Consider the following 20,648-nt stretch of genomic DNA (forward strand, 5'->3'; position numbering starts at 1 on the left):
GGATTAGGAATCTTGGGGCGCCTGGGTGGCTCAGTCGGTTAAGCGGCCGACTTCGGCTCAGGTCATGATCTCACGGTCCGTGAGTTCGAGCCCCGTGTAGGGCTCTGTGCTGACAGCTCAGAGCCTGGAGCCTGCTTCAGATTCTGTGTCTCCATCTCTCTCTGACCCTCCCCCGTTCATGCTATCTCTCCCTGTCTCGAAAATAAATGTTAAAATAAAAAAAAATAAAAATGGATTAGAAATCTAATCCAATAAAAATACTATCCATTTCAGATAAGGATTAGAGAATGGGTATTAAGTATAGGACACATTTATGCTTTTATATATTTCCTGGGTGCTTCAATAGCACTGTAATCCTATTTCTCCAGACATGATTACATTAAGAGTTACAGTTGGGGTATCTGGGTGATTTAGACAGTTAAGCCTCAGCCTTTTGATCTCAGCTCAGGTCTGGATCTCAGGGTGATGAGTTCAAGCCCCACCTTGGGATCTGACCCTACTTGAGGAGCCTACTTAGAAAGAGAGAGAGAGAAAAAAGAAAGAAAAAGAAAGAAAGTTACAGTTAATTCCATGTGAGTTAACCCATTCAACCTGGATGGATCACGTTTGGTACTTTTTTTTTTCTTTTTTTCATTCCTGAGCGTGGACCAGAGAACCTAGCATAATAAAGAACTACTTTGTTTTATAGATGAGTGAACTGAGATTTGTTTAGACAATTCAAAGATCCTAATCAAAGTAGGGGCACGCCTAGCCGACTTGCTTCCTGAAATAATACATCCAGCCACAGAGCCACACTACAATGACGGGAGTGCTGCAGGCATTTATTAAATTTCATTACCTCGCATACAGCAAACATTCAGGTCAAGTGTGTGAAGAGTTAAAGCAGCATTTTTCAGTCCAGAGAGTTTTTAAACTGTGGGTCATTGAATTTTGTGCATGACAACCAATGATTTAAAAATGAATATTAAATATATCAAAGTGCTGCTCTTAGAACAATGGTAAGTGCTGTTTTTTTAACCTTTTGTTTCAAAATTTTTATGTATGTACTGGGTCATGTTGTAAAAATGGCTGACGTTTACGAGTCACGGCTAAAAAACGTTTCTGAACAACTAAGGTTGAGAGTGGTTGGGCTGGGAGTTTCGTAGAGCAAAGCACAAAGCAGAACCCTTGGAAGTCCCACACCTGAAAAGCAACCTAAAGCCTGCGCATTGACTCTTTCGAGGAGCCCTCATATCATAGAAAAAGTGGATTGGTCAAACAGTGAGGACCACGCCCACAACATCTTGTCCACCAATGGGTGCGTGGCCAGGGCGTGGCGAGCCTTGAGCGGGCTCCTTAAGTAGCGGCTGCGTGGATACCTTATTTAAGACTACGACGGCACGGGGGTGTGGTGCAGATCCCTACTGGAGCGACGTCGGACGCGCCGGATCTTCTTCAAGGAACCATGTCGAGGCAAGAAGCAGACGCCAACGCCTCCTCGTGGGTCGTTGCGACCCGACGAGGCTCGGCAGTGTCCCGGGCTCCAGAAAGGAGGCCGACGGAGGATTCAAATCGAAGAGGTCAGGGGGTCCCTAAGGGCGGCAGAGGTGGCGGCTGGAGGAATTCCTCTGGTCTCCCGCAGCCTGTGGCGCCTGGTGCCCGCGAACCGCCGCTCTGCTTTGGATTGAAGAACATGTGGGTCGGCGCTGTGATCGGTAAGTGTAACAAGGTTGGATAGGCGGGGCGGGGCCAGGGCCTCCCCACCCACTCTCTTCGCCTCCATTCAGCAGCCATCAAATGAAATCAAGGCCTTTAACTGTGATCTTTCTAATACCATCTGATGCTAGAATGATGTCACTTTAGATACTTTGTGGAGTTGATATTTTGGGAAACCAAACTCTTAGATTTATCAAATCTTTGGAGTGAAAGGTCACGACTTAACCCAAAATGAACCAGTCCAAGTCCAATCTGTTTCTTTGAGCACCATTTAGAGCCATTAAAGAAGGTGTAGGATATTAGGGTTGTTCAGAACAGTAGCAATATCTTGCACTGTTTCTTTTACTTGGGTATTTACCTCCTGAAAAACAGGATATTTTTTTCTTAGTACACCTGAGTCTGAGACATTCATTTTTGAAAGACACTTAGAAACTTATAGAAATGGAGATTTGTCCCATTTGTGGCCATTATGACAGGATAAATTTGAGCACTTTGCCTATTAGGTATGAGAGCTAATATTTTGTTTTACCCTTTTCTAAACCTGTTTTGAAAAACGACAGCATTTTGCAGGCTGCTGTTAAATAGAGTTGATTGATAGACCAGGTAAGGATTTGGTTCCTCAAGAAGGCTCAGGCTCAAAGATCTGAAGAGTGATGCTCCATAAATGAAAGCCCCTAGATTTGCAATAAATCACACACTGAACACTTACTGAGCACCTGTGATAGTGCAGACTCTGTGCTAGAGAACACCCGCTTAATGTTGGTTCTGGAGCCACTTTTTTTTTCTTGTAAAAAAACCACACATGTATTTAAGCTTAAATTTAAGTGCAATACAGTACTGTTAGCTATAAAAGCAATGTTGTGTGACAGATCTCTGGAATGTTTTCATCTTGGATGACAACTACCCACTGAACAACTCACCATTTTCCCCTTTTCCCATCGCTGGCAAACACCATCATCTTTGTTTCTATGTCTGATTACATTAGATATCTCAAAGTCATGCTCTATTTTTTGTGATTGGCTTATTTCATTTAGCATAATGTCCTCAAGCTTCAATCATGTTGTCAAAAAAGGAATACTTTGGGGCGCCTGGGTGGCGCAGTCGGTTAAGCGTCCGACTTCAGCCAGGTCACGATCTCGCGGTCCGTGAGTTCGAGCCACGCGTCAGGCTCTGGGCTGATGGCTCAGAGCCTGGAGCCTGTTTCCGATTCTGTGTCTCCCTCTCTCTCTGCCCCTCCCCCGTTCATGCTCTGTCTCTCTCTGTCCCAAAAATAAATAACCGTTGAAAAAAAAAATTAAAAAAAAAAAAAAGGAATACTTTAAGGCTGAAAGCTTTTTTAGCATGTTTATAACATGTTTTTCAATTTTTAAATATTAAAATTTTTTTTAGTGTTTATTTGCTTTTGAGAGACAGCATGAGCTGGAGAGGAGCAGAGAGCAAGGAAGACAGAATTTGAAGCAGGCTGGGGACTCCCAGTCATCAGCACAGCCCAGTGTGGGCTCAAACCACATACCTTGAGATCAGGACCTGAGCCGAAGTTGGATACTCAACTGACTGAGCCACCCAGGCGCCCCTATACCAAATTTTTTTTCATTCAGTGGTCTGTTGATAGTCATTTAGGTTGTTTCCACTTCATAACTATTGTGAATAATACAATACTGCTGTAATGAACAGGATAGATATCTTTGAAACAGTTTTGTTTCCTTTGGATATACAGCCACAAGAGGAATTGCTGGATCATAGGGTAGTTCTATTTTTAGTTTTTGACTAACCTGTCCCTGTACCAATTTACATTCCCACCAACAGTGCACACAAGCTTCCCTTTTCTCCACATCCTCATTAACACTTGTCTCCTGTATTTTTGATACTCATTCTCATAGGTGTGAGGTGATATCCAGTTGTGGCTTTGATTAAATCTCTTAAATATTTTATTAAAAACAGGTCGTGGTGGGTCAAAAATAAAAGACATACAAAGTACAACAAACACAAAAATACAGGTAAGTGGTCTGTATTAAATCCTCAAAGAACATAGTTCATTTGTAACTGTAATTTCTCATTAGTTATTAACATAATATTGGTTATTTAAATGAATTGGCAAAACTCTTCAGGCTGCCATTCTTTTTCAGGAATGGTCCCACATTGTGGTCCATTTCCAGGTCTAGGTTTTGTGACTCCTGGAGGTAAAAATCTTTAGCGATAATCTCAACTGACATTGAGATCTTGAATATTCATCATGTGCTTTTTGGACCCCGTCCCTCAAACCCTGACCTGTGCCTGTGTTCCCAGTATCAGCAGCGATATCATTCACCCAGTTCCCAAGCCAGAAATCTCAGATTACTTCCCTCTCCTTATCTTGCAACCAGTCCGTCACTGCGTTCCTTTATATTTCCTGTATTTCTCAAGGGGAATCACATTTGGGGCATTCTCCCCTAATCTTCCATCCCACTTCTAGTCTTATCCCCCTCTCACTAGGCTCTACTGTGACCAGGGCAATATTTCTAAGATACAAATTGTTTTCATAATTTGTTTTCTTTTCCTGCATAAAAATTTTTCATAATATCTCAGGCTCTTAAGAAGTCCAGACTCCTTAGCATGGTCCACTTGATCTGTCTCCTTTAACCTCTAGCCTCTTTTGCCTTCACTCCCTCCACTGAACTCCTTGAGTACTTACAGCTGGGCTCCTGACACTCTCCTATCTTAGCTGATATAACTCCTGCTCATCAGGGAGGCCTAAGACCTCCTGCATCCCCATTCTTTCCATCCTCTCCGTGTTCATTTCAGCCTCATTTCAAGAACTTATACAGGGGGCCTGGGTGGCTCAGTGGGTTAGCCATCTGACTTTTGTTTTTTAAGCTTTATTCATTTTTCAGAGGCAGACACTGTGAGTGGGGAAGGGGAAGAGAGAGAGAATCCAAAGCAGGCTCCCAGCTCTGAGCTGTTAGCACAGTGCCAACACGGGCCTTGAACTCACTGACCACAAGATCATGACCTGAGCTGAAGTTGGACACTGAGCCACCCAGGGGCCCCTAACCATCTGACTCTTGGTTTTCACTCTGGTCTTGATCTCAGTTTGTGGGATTGACCCCTGCATCCAGCTCTGTACTGACATGAGCCTGTTCTTTATCTCCCTCTCTTTGCCTCTCCCCTCCACACATGCCCTCTCTCAAAAATAAACATAAAAAGAACAGAGTTGTCTGTAAATAGTGGAAATTATTAATTATCACCAGCCTAAGATAGCATTTGGTATAGCAATTTCCAGATATTGAATCAATGAGGTTATCTGGGATTATGCATAGTTAAGGATGTGACTTCAAGAGTCTTCAAATGTCATGTCAGCCTTGTAGTAAGGTTGCTTTCCCTCAAGTTAAAATTTTACATAAATAACCTGACCATTCAATCTGCTATTAATATAGCACATAGGTTAATCTGCCACATCCCTACAGTTCTGTATGATTTGCCAAATTACAATTTCATAGTTAAAAAGAGGTCAGATTAACAGTTTAATCTTCTAACACTAGTTGCTAAATGTATTGCATAACTGTCACTGTAGGTTTTTTTTTAAGTTATTTTGAGACAGAATTCCAAGCATGCTCTTGCTGTCAAGAGCAGAGCTCAATGAGGGGCTTGATGAACCATGAGATCATGAGCTGAAATCAAGAGTCTGACCTTAACCGACAGAGCCACACAGGTGCCCCTGACCTGGTAGTTTTTAAATTTAGATTGTCCTGTTCCTTTTCCTCCAACCAGGAGATAGATCTCAGGATAGATTTGTAGAATGAAGAATCCCCTCCAATTAGAACTTAAAGACACTGATAGCAATACTAGATTTACTTAAAATTTTTATGCTATTTGAAGTTGAGTGATTTTTTTTTGGAGGGGGGCATGGTAAAAGGACTTCAGTCTCACCTATTTTTCTCCTGCTTCTAGATAATAAAAGGTTATCCTGATGCACAGGTCAGGATATTCGGTAGCAAGGGTATGAAGGCCAAGGCCAAAACAGCGATAGATAATGTTGTTAAACAACAAGAAAGTTACAGTTTAAAGCCTAGAATTGGTAAGTAATTTTTGTATAGCACCGCCTTGTTAAAATTTTAAAAATTGCTTTGTTTAAAAATTGCTTAGTTGATGCTTTTCCTGATAACATCTTCAGATTGCTGTCATTAAATCTTATCTGTTATGCATTTTTTCCTTTGAAATGCCAGAATCCTCATTTTCTTACATTAAAACACTTAATCTCTATGGTGAGTGAAGCCTTGCAGTTTTACTTTTAGCCACAGGTAAGTGAGAAAAAACAAAATAACCTTTTAATGCATTCACTATTAATGGTAAAAGGATTAGTCATGACCTTCTGATTCTATCTCTTCCCTAGAATGTGAGCAACTTTGAAAACTACCTAGTTTGGCATTTAAAAAAATCTCAGGGTCACCTGGCTGACTCAGTTGGTAGAGCATGTGACTCTTGATCTTGCGGTTATGAGTTTAAGCCACCTGTTAGGCATAGTTTACTTAAAAAAATCTCAGATCTTGGACTAGAGGAAAAGCCATTATTGAGCCATTTCCGGAAATATGAGAGTAACAAAGAAACGGCATCTTAAAGTTGATGGCAGCATTGCCTCTTAGTGTTTCTTAGGAAGGAAGCTCTGGGAGGCCTTTAAGATTCTTTATCTGTTAACCTGGGGTGACCTCTGCCTCACAGGATTGTTGTAAAGATTAATATGGGATTTATTAGCAAACACCAGGCTTTCAAACTAATTTCCATTTCTTTAATAAATTTCCATTTCAGTAACTCTGGTAACTGAAAAACTATACAAATTGTCATAGCATCATAGTACTAAAACCTACTCTTTATATTTTAAGCATTATTTTCTGGTATGTATGTATGTATGTATTTTGAGAGAGTGTGCATGAACCAGGTAAGGGCAGAGAGAATTCCAAGCTGATAGCACAGAGCCTGAGGTGGAGCTTGAATTCACCAACCGTGAGATCATGATCTAAGCAGACTGAGCCACCCAGGTGCCCCTATTGTCTGGTTTTTAAACACAAAACAGTAAAGTGGGGTAATTTATACAATTAGGATTTGTTTTGAACTAATTTGGTAAAAAATATTTTAACAGATATTGTTGCATTCCAACCTTCTGTTGGAAGAGATTTAAGGACAGAGGGTAATAGTACAGAGAATCAGCCATTGATTGATTGGGATCAAATTCGAGAAGATGCTTTGAAATGGAAAAAGAAAAAGTGGGAAGGTTAGTGCTGTATCCTAACATGTACATTTAGTGTTGGTGTACTTTTGGTGTTTTTTTTTTGGTTTATTTTTTTGGGGGGGGGGTGGGTTTTACTTGAGGTTTTTATCCTCTAAGATGTATCTTATTTCTAGTAATGAAGTCAATTTGAAAAATGTTAATAAAACATTAAATGCTGCAGTTAGTCCCTGTGGCAAGACTTGTTTCTATGTTTTCTATGCTGTTATCAGTGTTATAATTGGGAAATTAAAATATTAAACTTATGGGGAGTCTGTGTGGATCAGTCAGTTAAGCATCCAGCTTTGGCTCAGGTCATGATCTCACAGCTCATTGGTTCAAGCCCCACATCTGGCTCTGCATGGACAGCTCAGCCTGGAGCCTGTTTCAGGTTTTGTGCCTTCCTGTCTGTCCCTCCTCCATTTGAGTTCTCTTCCAAAAAAAGTAAACTTAAAAACATTACACTTTTTTGTCTTATTGGAGGTAATTCATGGCAAGAGTTTAATAAAATATAGAAAATCAGGCCCAAGGGGAAAATGAAGACAATGAACATGCCAACCATAAGTGGTTAACATTGTTGGATGTGGTTGAGAAATTGATTCTGGAGTGTCCTTGCTGACAAGGGCAAAATAAGGGAAAAACATTAATAAGAAAGAAAAACAGTTTTTGAGAAGAGATGAGGGTTTTTTTCATTTGCATTAATCTTAAATGAGATTCGCACTTGGAATTATGGAGTGTAATGTTTCACATCCACTAAACTTCAGTCTAAATTCAGGTACTAATTTTGGCTATCACAAGGCAGCAATACAATGTCATTTAAAATTTGCAATGGGGGGTGCCTGGGTGGCGCAGTCGGTTAAACGTCCGACTTCAGCCAGGTCACGATCTCGCGGTCCGTGAGTTCGAGCCCCGCGTCGGGCTCTGGGCTGATGGCTCAGAGCCTGGAGCCTGTTTCCGATTCTGTGTCTCCCTCTCTCTCTCTGCCCCTCCCCCGTTCATGCTCTGTCTCTCTCTGTCCCAAAAATAAATAAAAAAAAAATTGCAATGGGCTCAGCACTGAGTGTGGAGCCTGCTTAACATCCTCCCCCCTTTCCCACTCTCCCCCTCTCAAACTCTCTAAAATAAAGTTAAATTAAAAAGCAAAAAGCTAATGCACTAATAGTGACAAATATAACAATGACCATTTTAAGTGTTCAGTTCATCTGCATGTTAAGTTACCAGTGCTGCCCTGAACAGTATGTGGTAGGGAGATCAAGGATAGGGGGCCCAGAAAAGATTTAAGTTTGGAGGAAGTATGCTAGCCTTATAAAAGAAAGGAGACAAAATAGCCTCAAAGTAGAATAAATATTCTATACCTAAACAGAAATAAAATGGATCTTCAAAGACAAGGTAAAATCAGTCTACTGTGTTTGAGAAGAAGATTTACCAATTGGGATGATTGTCTTATGTAAAGTATTCTTTCTCTTACTAAACTTAATTATCAGGGCTCCCTTTCTCAGATGAAAAATGTAATTGAAAGAAACCAAAACAGGAGATCTCTTAAGAGACTAGCATAAGTCTGACTGGCAAAGAACTGTCTAAACCTGTAAGGTGAATTTAATCAATAGATTAGTTTAACTTCTGTTATTGAATAAATTTCAATGAAATATAAATCCTGACTTATCAAAAAGTTTTAATTTTCATCTTTGTTTCAGACTTACCTGCAATTAAGAAAAATTTTTACAAGGAGTCAGAAGCAACAAGTTCAATGTCACAAGAGCAAGTAGAAAGTTGGAGGTGAGTAGTTTTATTTAAGTATTTGTATTGTTATATTATTAAATTAACTCATCAGACAAACATTTAAAATTACTGTAATCAAAGACTACATTTCTGGTATTCAGATGAACTTGGTTACATCCTACATGAAATATTTTAGAACATTGCTATCCAAGAAACCTTTCTGCAAAGATGGAAAAAGGATAGTATTTGTCCAATAGAGGAGTCACTATTGATAGCTATTGAACTTTGAAAATGTGGCTAGTGTAATTGAAGAGCTGAGTTTTTAACTCAGGAAGACTACTGTGGTTAGTGCAGTGCCTGCTGTGTTGGACAGCAGTTTTAGAGAATTATTTCTACTACTGTTAAGTCATAAGTTGATATGAATATCAGCATCTCTTCTTCAGTGCTTATTATCTGGAATTGAGTCCTAACAGCAACGTGTTTTCTATCAGTCTGTTATAAAACTAAGATAATATGGAAGAGCAGAACAGTTATTCTAGGATTGGAATAGGGCTCAGACTTTGGACAAGTGATCACTTGTCAAATGAGAAATTTCCATTTGATAGTATTGTTGACAGTAAATGTATGTGGAACATTTGTAGAACTTTGTGTTTGCCAAGTCTGATAGAAATCATAAAGCATGTGATTTTCAGGCTGTATTCTTCAGCTTTCGATGAAATTTCATTGGCCCATTCATACAATGTATCTTTTTTCTTTTCTGTTAACTATTCTGATAAGAAAAAGATGGGCTCACTTCTATTGTATTTTTCTGTAGTTTGACAGTTGCAGTTGAATTTCTAGATATGATGAACTAGCTGGGAAACATTTCTTACTTGGGGAATAAAGTGACCAAAGCCACTAATACTCTTTTTTCCTTAAAGGAAAGAAAATTATAATATAATGTGTGATGACTTGAAAAATGGTCAGAAGCGTCAGATACCAAATCCTACCTGTACTTTTGAGGACGCCTTTAAACATTACCCTGAGGTTATGGAAAACATTAAAAAGGCAGGTTTCAGGAAGCCGACACCAATTCAGGTATGGTTTCTTTAATTCCAATGTTTTACTGACAGTTTTTTCCCCCCAAACAATGTCTGATTATTAGAAGTTAAATCACCAGGGAGTAACTATCCCTTGTGAGCATCCCCTGTACCAGCAGGACCTAGCATGAAAAAAAATGTTGAAAGAAGTTTGTGGCAGGGAGAGGAGGGGCATTTGACTGAAAGATTCACTTTTAATATTTCTGTTTTAGTCACAGACATGGCCAATAGTCCTACAAGGAATAGATCTTATAGGAGTATCCCAAACTGGAACAGGGAAGACATTGTCCTACCTAATGCCTGGATTCATCCATCTCGATTTACAGCCTGTGTAAGAATTTCTACAGCTGGGTTCTCTTCATAGGGGCTTAATATATGTGGATATCAAAGATGCAATTAAAGTTTCTTTCATCTGTTGCACTGGCCAAAAAGTATGCCTAGCCTCAGGGAAATGAACTTATACTGGCCTGGTCAGAGTATAAGCTGACAAAGGATTTTTAGGAAGTGATAGGTAGTCTTAATAGTGAAATATTGGAAATGTTTAAATAATTACGTCCAATACAATTGTGTGGGAATGTTTGACACAGGGAAAGCGTTGGCCATGTTAAATGAAAAGGCTGGTATCTGGGCCGTTGGTGTTTTGTTGTGCCGTTTTTCTGTACTCCACATTTTGTGGTGAATGTATGTGACTTCTGACATTCATTCCTACAAATTCTGAAAGCGGTGAATGAATGTACTATATGTACCTGAGACAGGTACTTTAATAATTGTTTTCTCTCCAAAGAATTAGAGAAAAAAGGAACGGACCCGGAATGTTAGTCCTTATACCCACTAGGGAATTAGCTCTTCAAGTACAAGCGGAATGTTCTAAGTACTCATATAAAGGCCTTAAAAGGTATGTTGTCATTTCATTGTCCATTCTTCTAAGGGCATTTTAATAATTCATAGCTTTATACATTGTCCCCATTTTTTACACATTTAGAGAATGTGATTGGCTCAGCATGGGTCAGTACCCCACTCTAAATCAAAGGTAGCCAGGTCAGTGACATCAAGTAACAGTGATGCAAATATGGCTCTTTAGAACACATCACTGAGGGTTGATGGGTGTGGATAGTTCTTACAAAGGGACAAATACTACCCAGAGGGTATCTGATACTTTCTGATTTACATACCTTTTTTTGTACCCAAAATGCTTTGGTTGGGATTTTGCGTTGTAATGGGACATTCCTTGCCTGAACATGTACCTCTTTTTTTTTAAGTGTTTGTATATATGGTGGAGGAGATAGAAATGGTCAGATACAAGAACTGAAAAAAGGAGTAGATATTATTATTGCAACTCCTGGAAGACTGAATGATCTACAAATGAATAACTTTGTCGACCTCAGAAGCATAACTTACTTGGTAATCATGGAGTGAGGGTTTGGGATACTGGGAGGAAGGATAGAATTCTTATTAAAACAGTCTTAGAATACTATCCATGTTGTAATAGTTTTATTTTTTTAAGTTTGAGAAGCAGAGAACACGAGTGGGGGAGGGGCAGAGAGAATGCCAAGCAGGCTCTGCTGCTGGCATAGAGCCCACACAGAGCCCGATGCAGGGCTTAAAGCCCCAAGATCATGATTTGAGCCAAAACCAAAGGACTATGCTTTGCATTCTATTTCAATTTTTATAAATATTAGAAAATGTAGATAAGTAAAAAATTAAAATCCATGTAGATATTTTAGACATTTTTTTAATAATTTTTTTTTTAATGTTCATTTTTGAGAGACAGAGACAGAGCATGAGCAGGGAAGGGGCAGAGAGAGAGGGAGACGCAGAATCCGAAGCAGGCTCCAGGCTCTGACCTGTCAGCACAGAGCCCGACGCGGGGCTTGAACTCACAAACTGTGAGATCATGACCTGAGCCAAAGTCGGGCACTCAACCGACTGAGCCACCCAGGCGCCCCGACATTAACATTTTTTTCATTAGATCTAGAAACTGTAAGCCAGCTTAAATCAATCTGTGTTACAACTAGATCCGCCCTTATTTGTTCTGAAGAAATTAAAATAGTGGCTTAAGGGGTACCTGGGTGGCTCAGTCAGTTAAGCATTAGACTCTTCTGGAATTTGGCTAAGGTCATGATCTCACCTCACCAGGTGTGAGGGAGCCTGGGTGGGACTCTCCCCAACTCCTATCTTTCTCAAAAGGTATTCTTCTAAAATAAAATACTGGCTTAAGTAATAGGGGAAATGAGAGAATTACCTTATTATAGTATGTTAACAGCATATTAGTTACCTCCCATATCTAATGTAGCCACAATCATTTTAATGCAGGTATTAGATGAAGCTGACAAGATGCTAGACATGGGATTTGAACCCCAGATAATGAAGATTTTATTAGATGTGCGCCCTGACAGGCAGACAATTATGACAAGGTAGGTAATATGCCTAATTGCTAGTCTACAAAATAGAAATCACTGGACTAGACTCCATTCTTTTTTTTTTTATTTAAAAAAAATTTTTTTTTTCAACGTTTATTTATTTTTGGGACAGAGAGAGACAGAGCATGAACGGGGGAGGGGCAGAGAGAGAGGGAGACACAGAATCGGAAACAGGCTCCAGGCTCCGAGCCATCAGCCCAGAGCCCGACGCGGGGCTCGAACTCACGGACCGCGAGATCGTGACCTGGTTGAAGTTGGATGCTTAACCGACTGCGCCACCCAGGCGCCCCTAGACTCCATTCTTAATTCCCCTACAGGATGTTAGAGTATTGAAGGTATCTTGAGATGCTTCGGTGAAAGACATTATGTCATCACTTAGTACAGCAATTCAGTGTAGCAGTATAATAATGATTTGGATTTCCTAAGTTATAGGTAGACATTCCTGTGAAAACACACAGGGAACTCATGGAGGGGAGATTGTTTCAGAAGTGGGGGCCTCACATTTGAAAACATGCACCTGTTCTTAGAGACAAACCTTTGATACTGAATAGTTTTTTGCCCATGATAAAACTGAGAAACAATGTTATTTAAATGAGCCTGGGTGGCTCAGTTTAGCATCCAACTTTGGCTCAGGTCATAATCTTCCGGTTTGAGTTCGAGCCCTCAGTCGGGCTCTGCCAATAGCTCAGAACCTGGAGCCTGATTCAGATTCTGTCTTCCTCTCTGTTCCCCGCTCACACTGTCTCTCTCAAATAAAATAAAAACATTAAATAAAAATAAATGCAGAGTGATCTATACACTTTTCTCTGTGGCTTATAACCTTTGTGCCATTAACATTAAAAAGAATAGTGTATAATTGGAAGTATGTCCTCATTTGTTACTAATAGTTCCATTGTTATAACTACAGTGAAAGTACAAAAGGTAAGATTACTTTGTATGGATGAAGAAACATTTGAATTTACATGTCCTTTCAGTACACTTAAAATGCTTTTATTTTGCATAAGCACTTGGTTTTTCGACTGACAATGTATGCTGACAATACTGTTTTATAAAGGCCAGGGGAAAACTAATCTAAATCTTGAATTCATTTTTGATTAGAATTTTTTTTTTTAATTTTTTTTTTCAACGTTTATTTATTTTTGGGACAGAGAGAGACAGAGCATGAACGGGGGAGGGGCAGAGAGAGAGGGAGACACAGAGTCGGAAACAGGCTCCAGGCTCTGAGCCATCAGCCCCGAGCCCGACGCGGGGCTCGAACTCACGGACCGCGAGATCGTGACCTGGCTGAAGTCGGACGCTTAACCGACTGCGCCACCCAGGCGCCCCTTTTGATTAGAATTTAAGGCATAGATCTCCTTCACCTTGGTTTATAAACTTTTTAATTCAGCTTATTTAAAGGTATCATCTAGTAGCCTCACTCTGGTCCAGCAATTCTTTGTGAAGTACACATTCTGTAAAAGTCCTCCTTATTTAAAAGTACTAAATTTGTCTTCTATGGGTAATCTGATTCATAGCATTCTTAGGGAAATGGTAATTTTTTATGATAAAATTTTAATGTTTGTATCATGCTTTATTTCCAGTGCAACGTGGCCATATGCTGTCCGTCGACTTGCACAGTCTTATTTAAAAGAGCCCATGATTGTATATGTTGGTACTTTGGACCTAATTGTAAGCTTGTTTTTTATTACTATTACCAAAAATATTTCTTATGAGAATTGTAATTACTTTGTTTTGACATGACAACTCTGTCCACTCCCTAGTTATAGAGAAAATCTTAGATACGTATGATTCATTGATAAAAACTTCAGTATACATCCAAGACTAATTTTAACAATTATGGTAGTTATTTCACATCTAAAATTTTAATAATCCCTCAATACCCTCCTATCCAGTCCTTTTTCCTGTTTTCCTGATATCTCATTTTTATTTAATCCTGTTAATCAGGTTATGAACAAGGTCAACAAGTGCATGTGTGTAAGTCTGGTGTTTTGGTGAAATTACGATGGATCAGTGGGTTCAGATATCAGTAATTATACAATCCATAAAGATCTCCATTATGTATCTCCTCCTTTGAAAGTTCCCTGGCCTTCCACTTAATCGAAATTGAATGTTCGATTAATCATTATTGAAAAATTGATCTTTTAATTACAAGTAATAGTGATAGGTCATTGCCTAGGCTCATTTCATTAGATTGCATGAAAAGTTTGGCTAGATATGGCATTCCTTTCATTAAATGCTATTAAAACCCATTTTATCTCTGGGTTAAATTGTATCGATGATATTTTAAAATTTTGCATTAAAGTGTCAGAATACTCACTGAATGGAAACTCTTGTCCCAAGCTGATCATCCTCCTTCATTATAATAACTGTACCCAAATTCATGGCAGTTTGGCCTCACTCTGGTCATCTTTCCCAACAATGGTAACCAATTACTTTCAACTAACTTGCCAAGTACTCAAGTTTCCAACTCAGCTTGGGTGAATAAGTAAGAAGCAAGAGGCTGAATGATAAATCTTTGAGTAGAAACAGGTCCTTTTGAGATGATCTGCCTTTTTCCCCTTGGCAGTTTATTAAAACTTAACCAGTGATAGCGATAGATACATTTTGAGCCAGTGTATATTGTTTGCCTATCAATTTTGATGTACTGATCTTTTGACTCCTTTAGGCAGTAAGTACGGTGAAACAAAACATAATTGTCACCACAGAAGAAGAGAAGCGATCTCATATCCAAACTTTTCTAGAAAACATGTCTCCCAAAGACAAAGTCATCGTGTTTGTTAGTAGAAAAGCTGTGTGAGTATTTTTTCTTTTACATCATTAAATCATCAAACTGATGTGTTTAGCATTAGCTCTATTTGTATATTAATTTCAAACAGTGTATATATATCTTTCAGTATGTTTCAGTCTTCTGCTAATAGAAGTAAATAGAATGGAATAGTCCTTGCTAATACAAGTAAAACTAATAAATTGATAGTGGTATTAGAATAAGCACTTAAGATCACTGACTTCATCTTTTGCTTCAGTGCCGATCACTTATCAAGTGACCTGATCCTGCAACATATATCAGTGGAGTCCCTTCACGGCAACAGAGAACAGAAAGACCGAGAGAAAGCATTAGAAAACTTTAAAACAGGTATATTAAAAAAAAAAAAAACAGGTACATTACACAATTAGTATTTGATCCAGTTTAAGTGTATAATGCCTGCACCTGGCTGAGTGACAGCACCTTTTCATGGAACCCATTTCTAAGATCTGTCCTCATTTTGCAGATCCCAAAACTACTTGCTAGAGCTCTGAATATTCAGATTTTCACAGGCGTCTGGGTGGATCAGTCAGTTCAGCATCTGACTCTTGATTTCAACTCAGGTCTTTATCCCACTGTCATGGAATCAAGCCCCACGTTAGGCTCAGTGCTGAGCGTGGGTTCAGATTCTTTCTCCCTCTGACCCTCTCCCCTGCTTGGGTGCACACTCTCAAATTAAGAATACGTTTTAGTCATATATTAAATATATTTAGCTATCCAAACTCCCAAGAACTAATATTTAAACCTGCATATCAAGGTAATTTGCAATGTGGGGTACTACCATTAATTTACCTGAAAGTTGTATATCTTTGACATGGTTCAGGTGATGCAGGGACTATCTGCTGAACCATGATGTATATTGTGTTATAACTTGCCAGCAGTTTAAAAGAAATATAAATATATATAAATATTATGTTATTATATTGTATTATATATAAATATATATACAAATATCCCTTTCTAATTTTCACTGTCATAAGTATTTTAATATTACAAGTAACAGTGGTTCACCCAATTAGATATTAGGGGAGAATATACTTTTCTGATATGTCTTGGGTTGGTTTATGCCAGAATGTATATTCTTTTGGTTTTATTCTTTAGGTAAAATAAGAATACTGATTGCCACAGACTTAGGATCTCGAGGTCTTGATGTCCACGACATCACACATGTTTATAATTACGATTTCCCCCGGAACATTGAAGAATATGTACATAGAGTAGGCCGCACAGGAAGGGCAGGGTAAGTAAGCACAGTCTACCTATGAAAGCAGCCAACCACCATTACTCCGTTCACAAATGATTCTTAGCTAGAAAAGTGTTTTTTGGTCTTGCCTGTAAATTGTGCCACTTGCTTTGCTACTTTATCCCTGTCCAATTGGCCTGTTCCAGATTCAACCAGATGCCTCTCTGATTAGTTGCAGCTGTTTCTTATTCTACTCTTTGCTTTATATCTACAGTGTCACACTGAGCTATCCACAGTGGATACTCTACTGTTCCTGTGTAAGAGGACTACTAGCAAATCCCTTGGGAATACGCAGTTGAAACAGTGGTGCCTGGGTGGCTCAGTCAGTTGAGCATCCAATGCTGGGTTTCAGCTCAGGTCATGATCCCAGGGTCACACTGAGCATCAAGCCTGCCTGGGATTCTCTCTCCTCCTCTGCCTCTCCCCCACTTGCATGCACACTCTTTCTCTCTAAAATAAAAATAGAACAGCTCCAGATTATTGAGATTCCAAATTGCTGTTGGAGTAATGCTAACTTTTAATGAATAACGTATTTGGGCTTGTGAAAAAGTTGAGGTTTTGCTATTTTTATTGTTTTGCTAACTGAATCGTGAGTACAGATTATAAAATTGAATTACATGCACTCGTCCCCTTTTATAGGAAGACTGGAATGTCTATTACCCTCATCACTAGAAATGACTGGAGGATCGCTGGTGAGTTAATTAACATTCTGGAAAGAACACATCAGGTGAGAATAAACAACTCAGAACTCTACCTTGTATCACTTTTCTAATGTTCAAATAATTTCATTTATTCCAAGTACCGGGGCTTAGCGCTTGTCAGGAAAAAACATTAAACATGTTATGAGTGCTATAGCATGGCAAAGACAAGGAGCTATGGTATATAATTGGGGAACCTGATCTAATGGTAGTGAGCTTCAATGGAAATTATACTGAGGAAGAAGCCAATGTGGCGGAGTTTGGAAGAATGTACAAGAAAGGGATACATGTTCTAGCAGGCGAACATTCAGGCCCAGTGGTAAGAAAGAACATACAGAAAGTGGCACCAGTTACAGTAGTTAAGGGGACTGGCAAGCAGCTGTAAAGGGCCATGCAAGCAGGGAGTGGTAGCATAGTCATGGAAGTTTTTAAAGATCAGTCTGGTTTTATTCATTTATTTTTTGAAATAGTTTTTTAATTATTTCTGAGAGGGGAGGGGCAGAGAGAAGGGGACGGGATTGGGAGCAGGTTCTGTGCTGACGGCTCAGAGCCTGGAGTTTGCTTCAAATTCTGTCTCCCTCTCTCTACCCTTCCCCCACTCTTGCTCTTTGTCTCTCTCTCAAATAAACAATAGAAAAAATTTTTAAAACTGCCAAGAAAAGCTTTCACTCTGCAAGAAAATCTCATTCCTAGTAATAAACATTTAATGTTTCAGAATGTCCCAGATGAACTTATGGCAATGGCCGAGAGATACAAGGCAAATAAACTGAGAAGAGAAATGGAAAAATTGGGAAAACCCCAAGGAAAACCTAAGAAATGTTATTACTAATGTCCTTGTTGAAAAGTGGTACCAGTCTACCTACAGAAGGTAAAATTTAACACTTCCAAATTTTGGATTTCCAACAGCCTGTTTTCCTTAACTACACTGTTACTATGTTTGTTGCAATCAGCAGTATCTCTAAGAGTCATTAACCCAAATTATTAGGGGTTATTTAACTTTTATATAAGTTCCAGTTAATATATCTCATTTAGAGTTGCAAGTATTAGAGAGTTGAAAATTTTAAGTTGTATAGAAATCTCATTAAGAGTAACTGAGTTGGCTGAGGTATAAATTGGTAGAAGCTCTGTGCAATTTGATAATGTATCGATTACAAATACATACATAACCTTTTCAGGTATTAACTTTAGGAATGTATTCTATAAATATGTCTGCATATTTATTCCAATATTTGTAGTAGGAAAAGACTAACCTAATTGTCCAGTAGGGGGCTATATGAATAAATTCCAGAGGATTTTTTAACACTGACAGCCACCCAGTGCTCATCACAAGTGCCCTTCTTGATCCCCTTCTCCTATTTCACTTATCTCCCAATCACCTCCCCTCAGATAACTAGCAGTTTGTACTCTAGTTAAGAATCTGTTTCTTGGTTTGTCTCTTTTTCCTTTGCTTGTGTTTTCTTAAATTACACGAGTAAAATCATAGTATGTCTTTCTCTGACTTTTGCTTAGCATGATACCTCTATTTTTTTTGTGAACCATATCTGAAGGAATTAGTACTTAATAGAGAACTCAAAACTGAATGAAAACCCGATTAAAGAATGGGCAAATGACTTCCATATACCTTTCTCCAAAGATACACAAATGGACAACAAACACTAAAAGATGCTCAGCCTCACTAATCACTGGGGAAATGCAAATAAAAACTGTAATGACATTGTCTCACACACATTCAGATGGCTATTATAGAGTATCTAGTATCAAATAAACTGAGTTTTGGCGAGGAGGGGTAAAATTAGAACTTTTGTGCACTATTGGTGGGAATGTAAGGTGTGTATCACTGCAAAATAAAGCAGTTCCTCAAAAAAACCAAATAACCCAGCAATTTCATTTCTGGGTTAATATCCAAGAGAATTAAAAGCAGGGTCCCTAAGAGGTTTGTCCACCCAAGTTCATAGCTTTCTTAATAGCCAAAAGATGGAGGCAACCCAGGCATAAACAGAGAAACTAATTGGTGTGTAAAGGGAAATTCTGACAGGATGGTACAACATGGGTGAACCTTGAGGATATTATGCTAAATGAAATAAGCCAGTCAAGGACAAATACTGTGTAATTCCACCTAACAACGTAGGTAGGTAGAGTAGTCAGCTTCTAGAGAAAGTAGAGTGGTTTTCAGGAGCCAAAGGGGGAAAATGGGAGGTGTTTAATGGGCATAGATTTTCAGTTTTGCAAGATAAAAAAGTTTAGAGAGTGGCTGTATAAAAATGAAGATACATAACACTAAACTATATTTAAAATGGTCACTGTGGCAGATTTTGTTACATGAATTTTATCACAGTTTAAAATTTAAAGGCTTGGGAATAGCAATTTATGTTTTTCTCTTATTTTTCAGATTTCGAGACTTTAGAGATACTATTTAGGATATGTGGAAATATTGCAAACATGCTGGCTGTATGAAGAGATGACTGATTCTAAAATAGTGTTTAAAAAGGTGGAATTCAATGTTTTATACCTTCTTTAATAAAATCAAACATTTAAACTTGAGTTAATTTTCCAATTTTATTATCTTTATTTGAAAATAAAAGTACATTTTATCTCCTAAAATGTTGCTCTATTAATGTCAGTCTTTAAAGAGTTTAAAGCCTGTGCAGATGCCATGGCAGTGAAAAAGATACTGTTGACAATTTTTTTCTATGATAAAAAGATAAGGTGATCTCTTACCCTGAATAGCCCTTTAATTTTGTTAAATAGAACTTTATTTGGGAGTGTTTGTCTAAATAATTATACTTCACCTACTTCTAAATGAAAGAGTAAAAGGGTTTCATGAGACTAGGATATGCAACAGTGCTTAAGTTTCAGCCTATAGGCTAAAATAAATCCTAGGAAAAATAAAATTTCGTTTCCACGAAAGATTCTTAGACTAATCTCATTCCCCAACTTCTCTTTATAGTTTTGAATAGTTTTCTGTTCTGTACATGATAGTTATATTAACACTTTGTGTATAATTGGTTAGGGCTTTACCTCCTCTTACATTACTACACATTCATACAAAAGTAGTTTCTTGGGATGCCTGGGTGGCTCAGTTGGTTAAGCATCTGACTTCAGCTGAGGTCGTGATCTCACAGCTCCTGAGCCTGTGTTGGGTTCTGTGCTGACAGCTCAGCCTGGAGCCTACTTCAGTCCTCTCTCTGCCCCTCCCCTGCTTCTGCGTGTTCTCTCTCAAAAAATAAACATTAAAAATGTGCCATAGCATATGAGAATAGGAACCACCAGATAAAACGTAGAAATAAAAAGTGTATAATTTCAAATTCAATGACCACAAGTGAAACCAGAAAACTAAAATGATATTGTTGGAGCCAGGTGGTAGACATATGATAATATATTACCCTTTCTACTTCTGTGTATATTTGAATATTTTCATAATAAAAGTAGTCAAAAAAAGTTTACCAGAGTTGACTCATTAGACTAAGTGAACCTGTAAGTCAGAATCCAGGTTGCAGCACAGAAAGACAAAGTCGTTCCTCTTTTACGGCTGGCAGATTTGGGAAGGAGTTGTATCTGGGGCCCAGAGCTTCACAGGGACCCTGAGGACTTTGGACACAGCACAGATGAGACTGACCAAGTCTCCTGACCTCAGCAGCCCCTCAAAGCCAAGGCAATACAGACCAATGGCCTGTGGTGGAGGTGGAGGCAGAGCCAAGGGTCTCCCCCTGGCTGGAAGATTGCCTTTATTAGACATTTCTAAGTTTCTGGCG

The 20,648-nt window shown here is 38.8% G+C and overlaps 1 protein-coding gene across 1 annotated transcript; it reads left to right on the top strand.

Annotated features, from left to right (window-relative positions):
- The first annotated feature begins 1,444 nt into the window (after positions 1 to 1,444).
- On the top strand, positions 1,445 to 19,437 carry DDX43 (DEAD-box helicase 43). The gene is made up of 17 exons (XM_043591812.1): positions 1,445 to 1,694; positions 3,637 to 3,692; positions 5,623 to 5,749; positions 6,809 to 6,940; positions 8,629 to 8,710; positions 9,574 to 9,730; positions 9,945 to 10,063; positions 10,517 to 10,627; positions 10,992 to 11,133; positions 12,046 to 12,146; positions 13,733 to 13,820; positions 14,818 to 14,945; positions 15,176 to 15,285; positions 16,057 to 16,195; positions 16,838 to 16,925; positions 17,612 to 17,764; positions 19,286 to 19,437. The coding sequence occupies exons 1-16, from the start codon at positions 1,445 to 1,447 to the stop codon at positions 17,723 to 17,725; spliced, it is 1,944 nt and encodes a 647-aa protein (XP_043447747.1). The 3' UTR covers positions 17,726 to 17,764; positions 19,286 to 19,437.
- Positions 19,438 to 20,648: the final 1,211 nt, after the last annotated feature.

Source organism: Prionailurus bengalensis, chromosome B2, assembly GCF_016509475.1.
Source record: "Prionailurus bengalensis isolate Pbe53 chromosome B2, Fcat_Pben_1.1_paternal_pri, whole genome shotgun sequence".
Classification (NCBI taxonomy): domain Eukaryota; kingdom Metazoa; phylum Chordata; class Mammalia; order Carnivora; family Felidae; genus Prionailurus; species Prionailurus bengalensis.

What these genes read in the sequence shown, in the direction of transcription:
- DDX43 (XM_043591812.1), top strand. Translation starts at nt 1,445, where the DNA reads ATGTCGAGGCAAGAAGCAGACGCCAACGCCTCCTCGTGGGTCGTTGCG. An exon ending in GTGGGTCGGCGCTGTGATCG is followed by an intron (nt 1,695 to 3,636) that starts GTAAGTGTAACA and finishes TATTAAAAACAG; the next exon opens with GTCGTGGTGGGTCAAAAATA. An exon ending in ATTAGAAAACTTTAAAACAG is followed by an intron (nt 15,286 to 16,056) that starts GTATATTAAAAA and finishes TTTATTCTTTAG; the next exon opens with GTAAAATAAGAATACTGATT.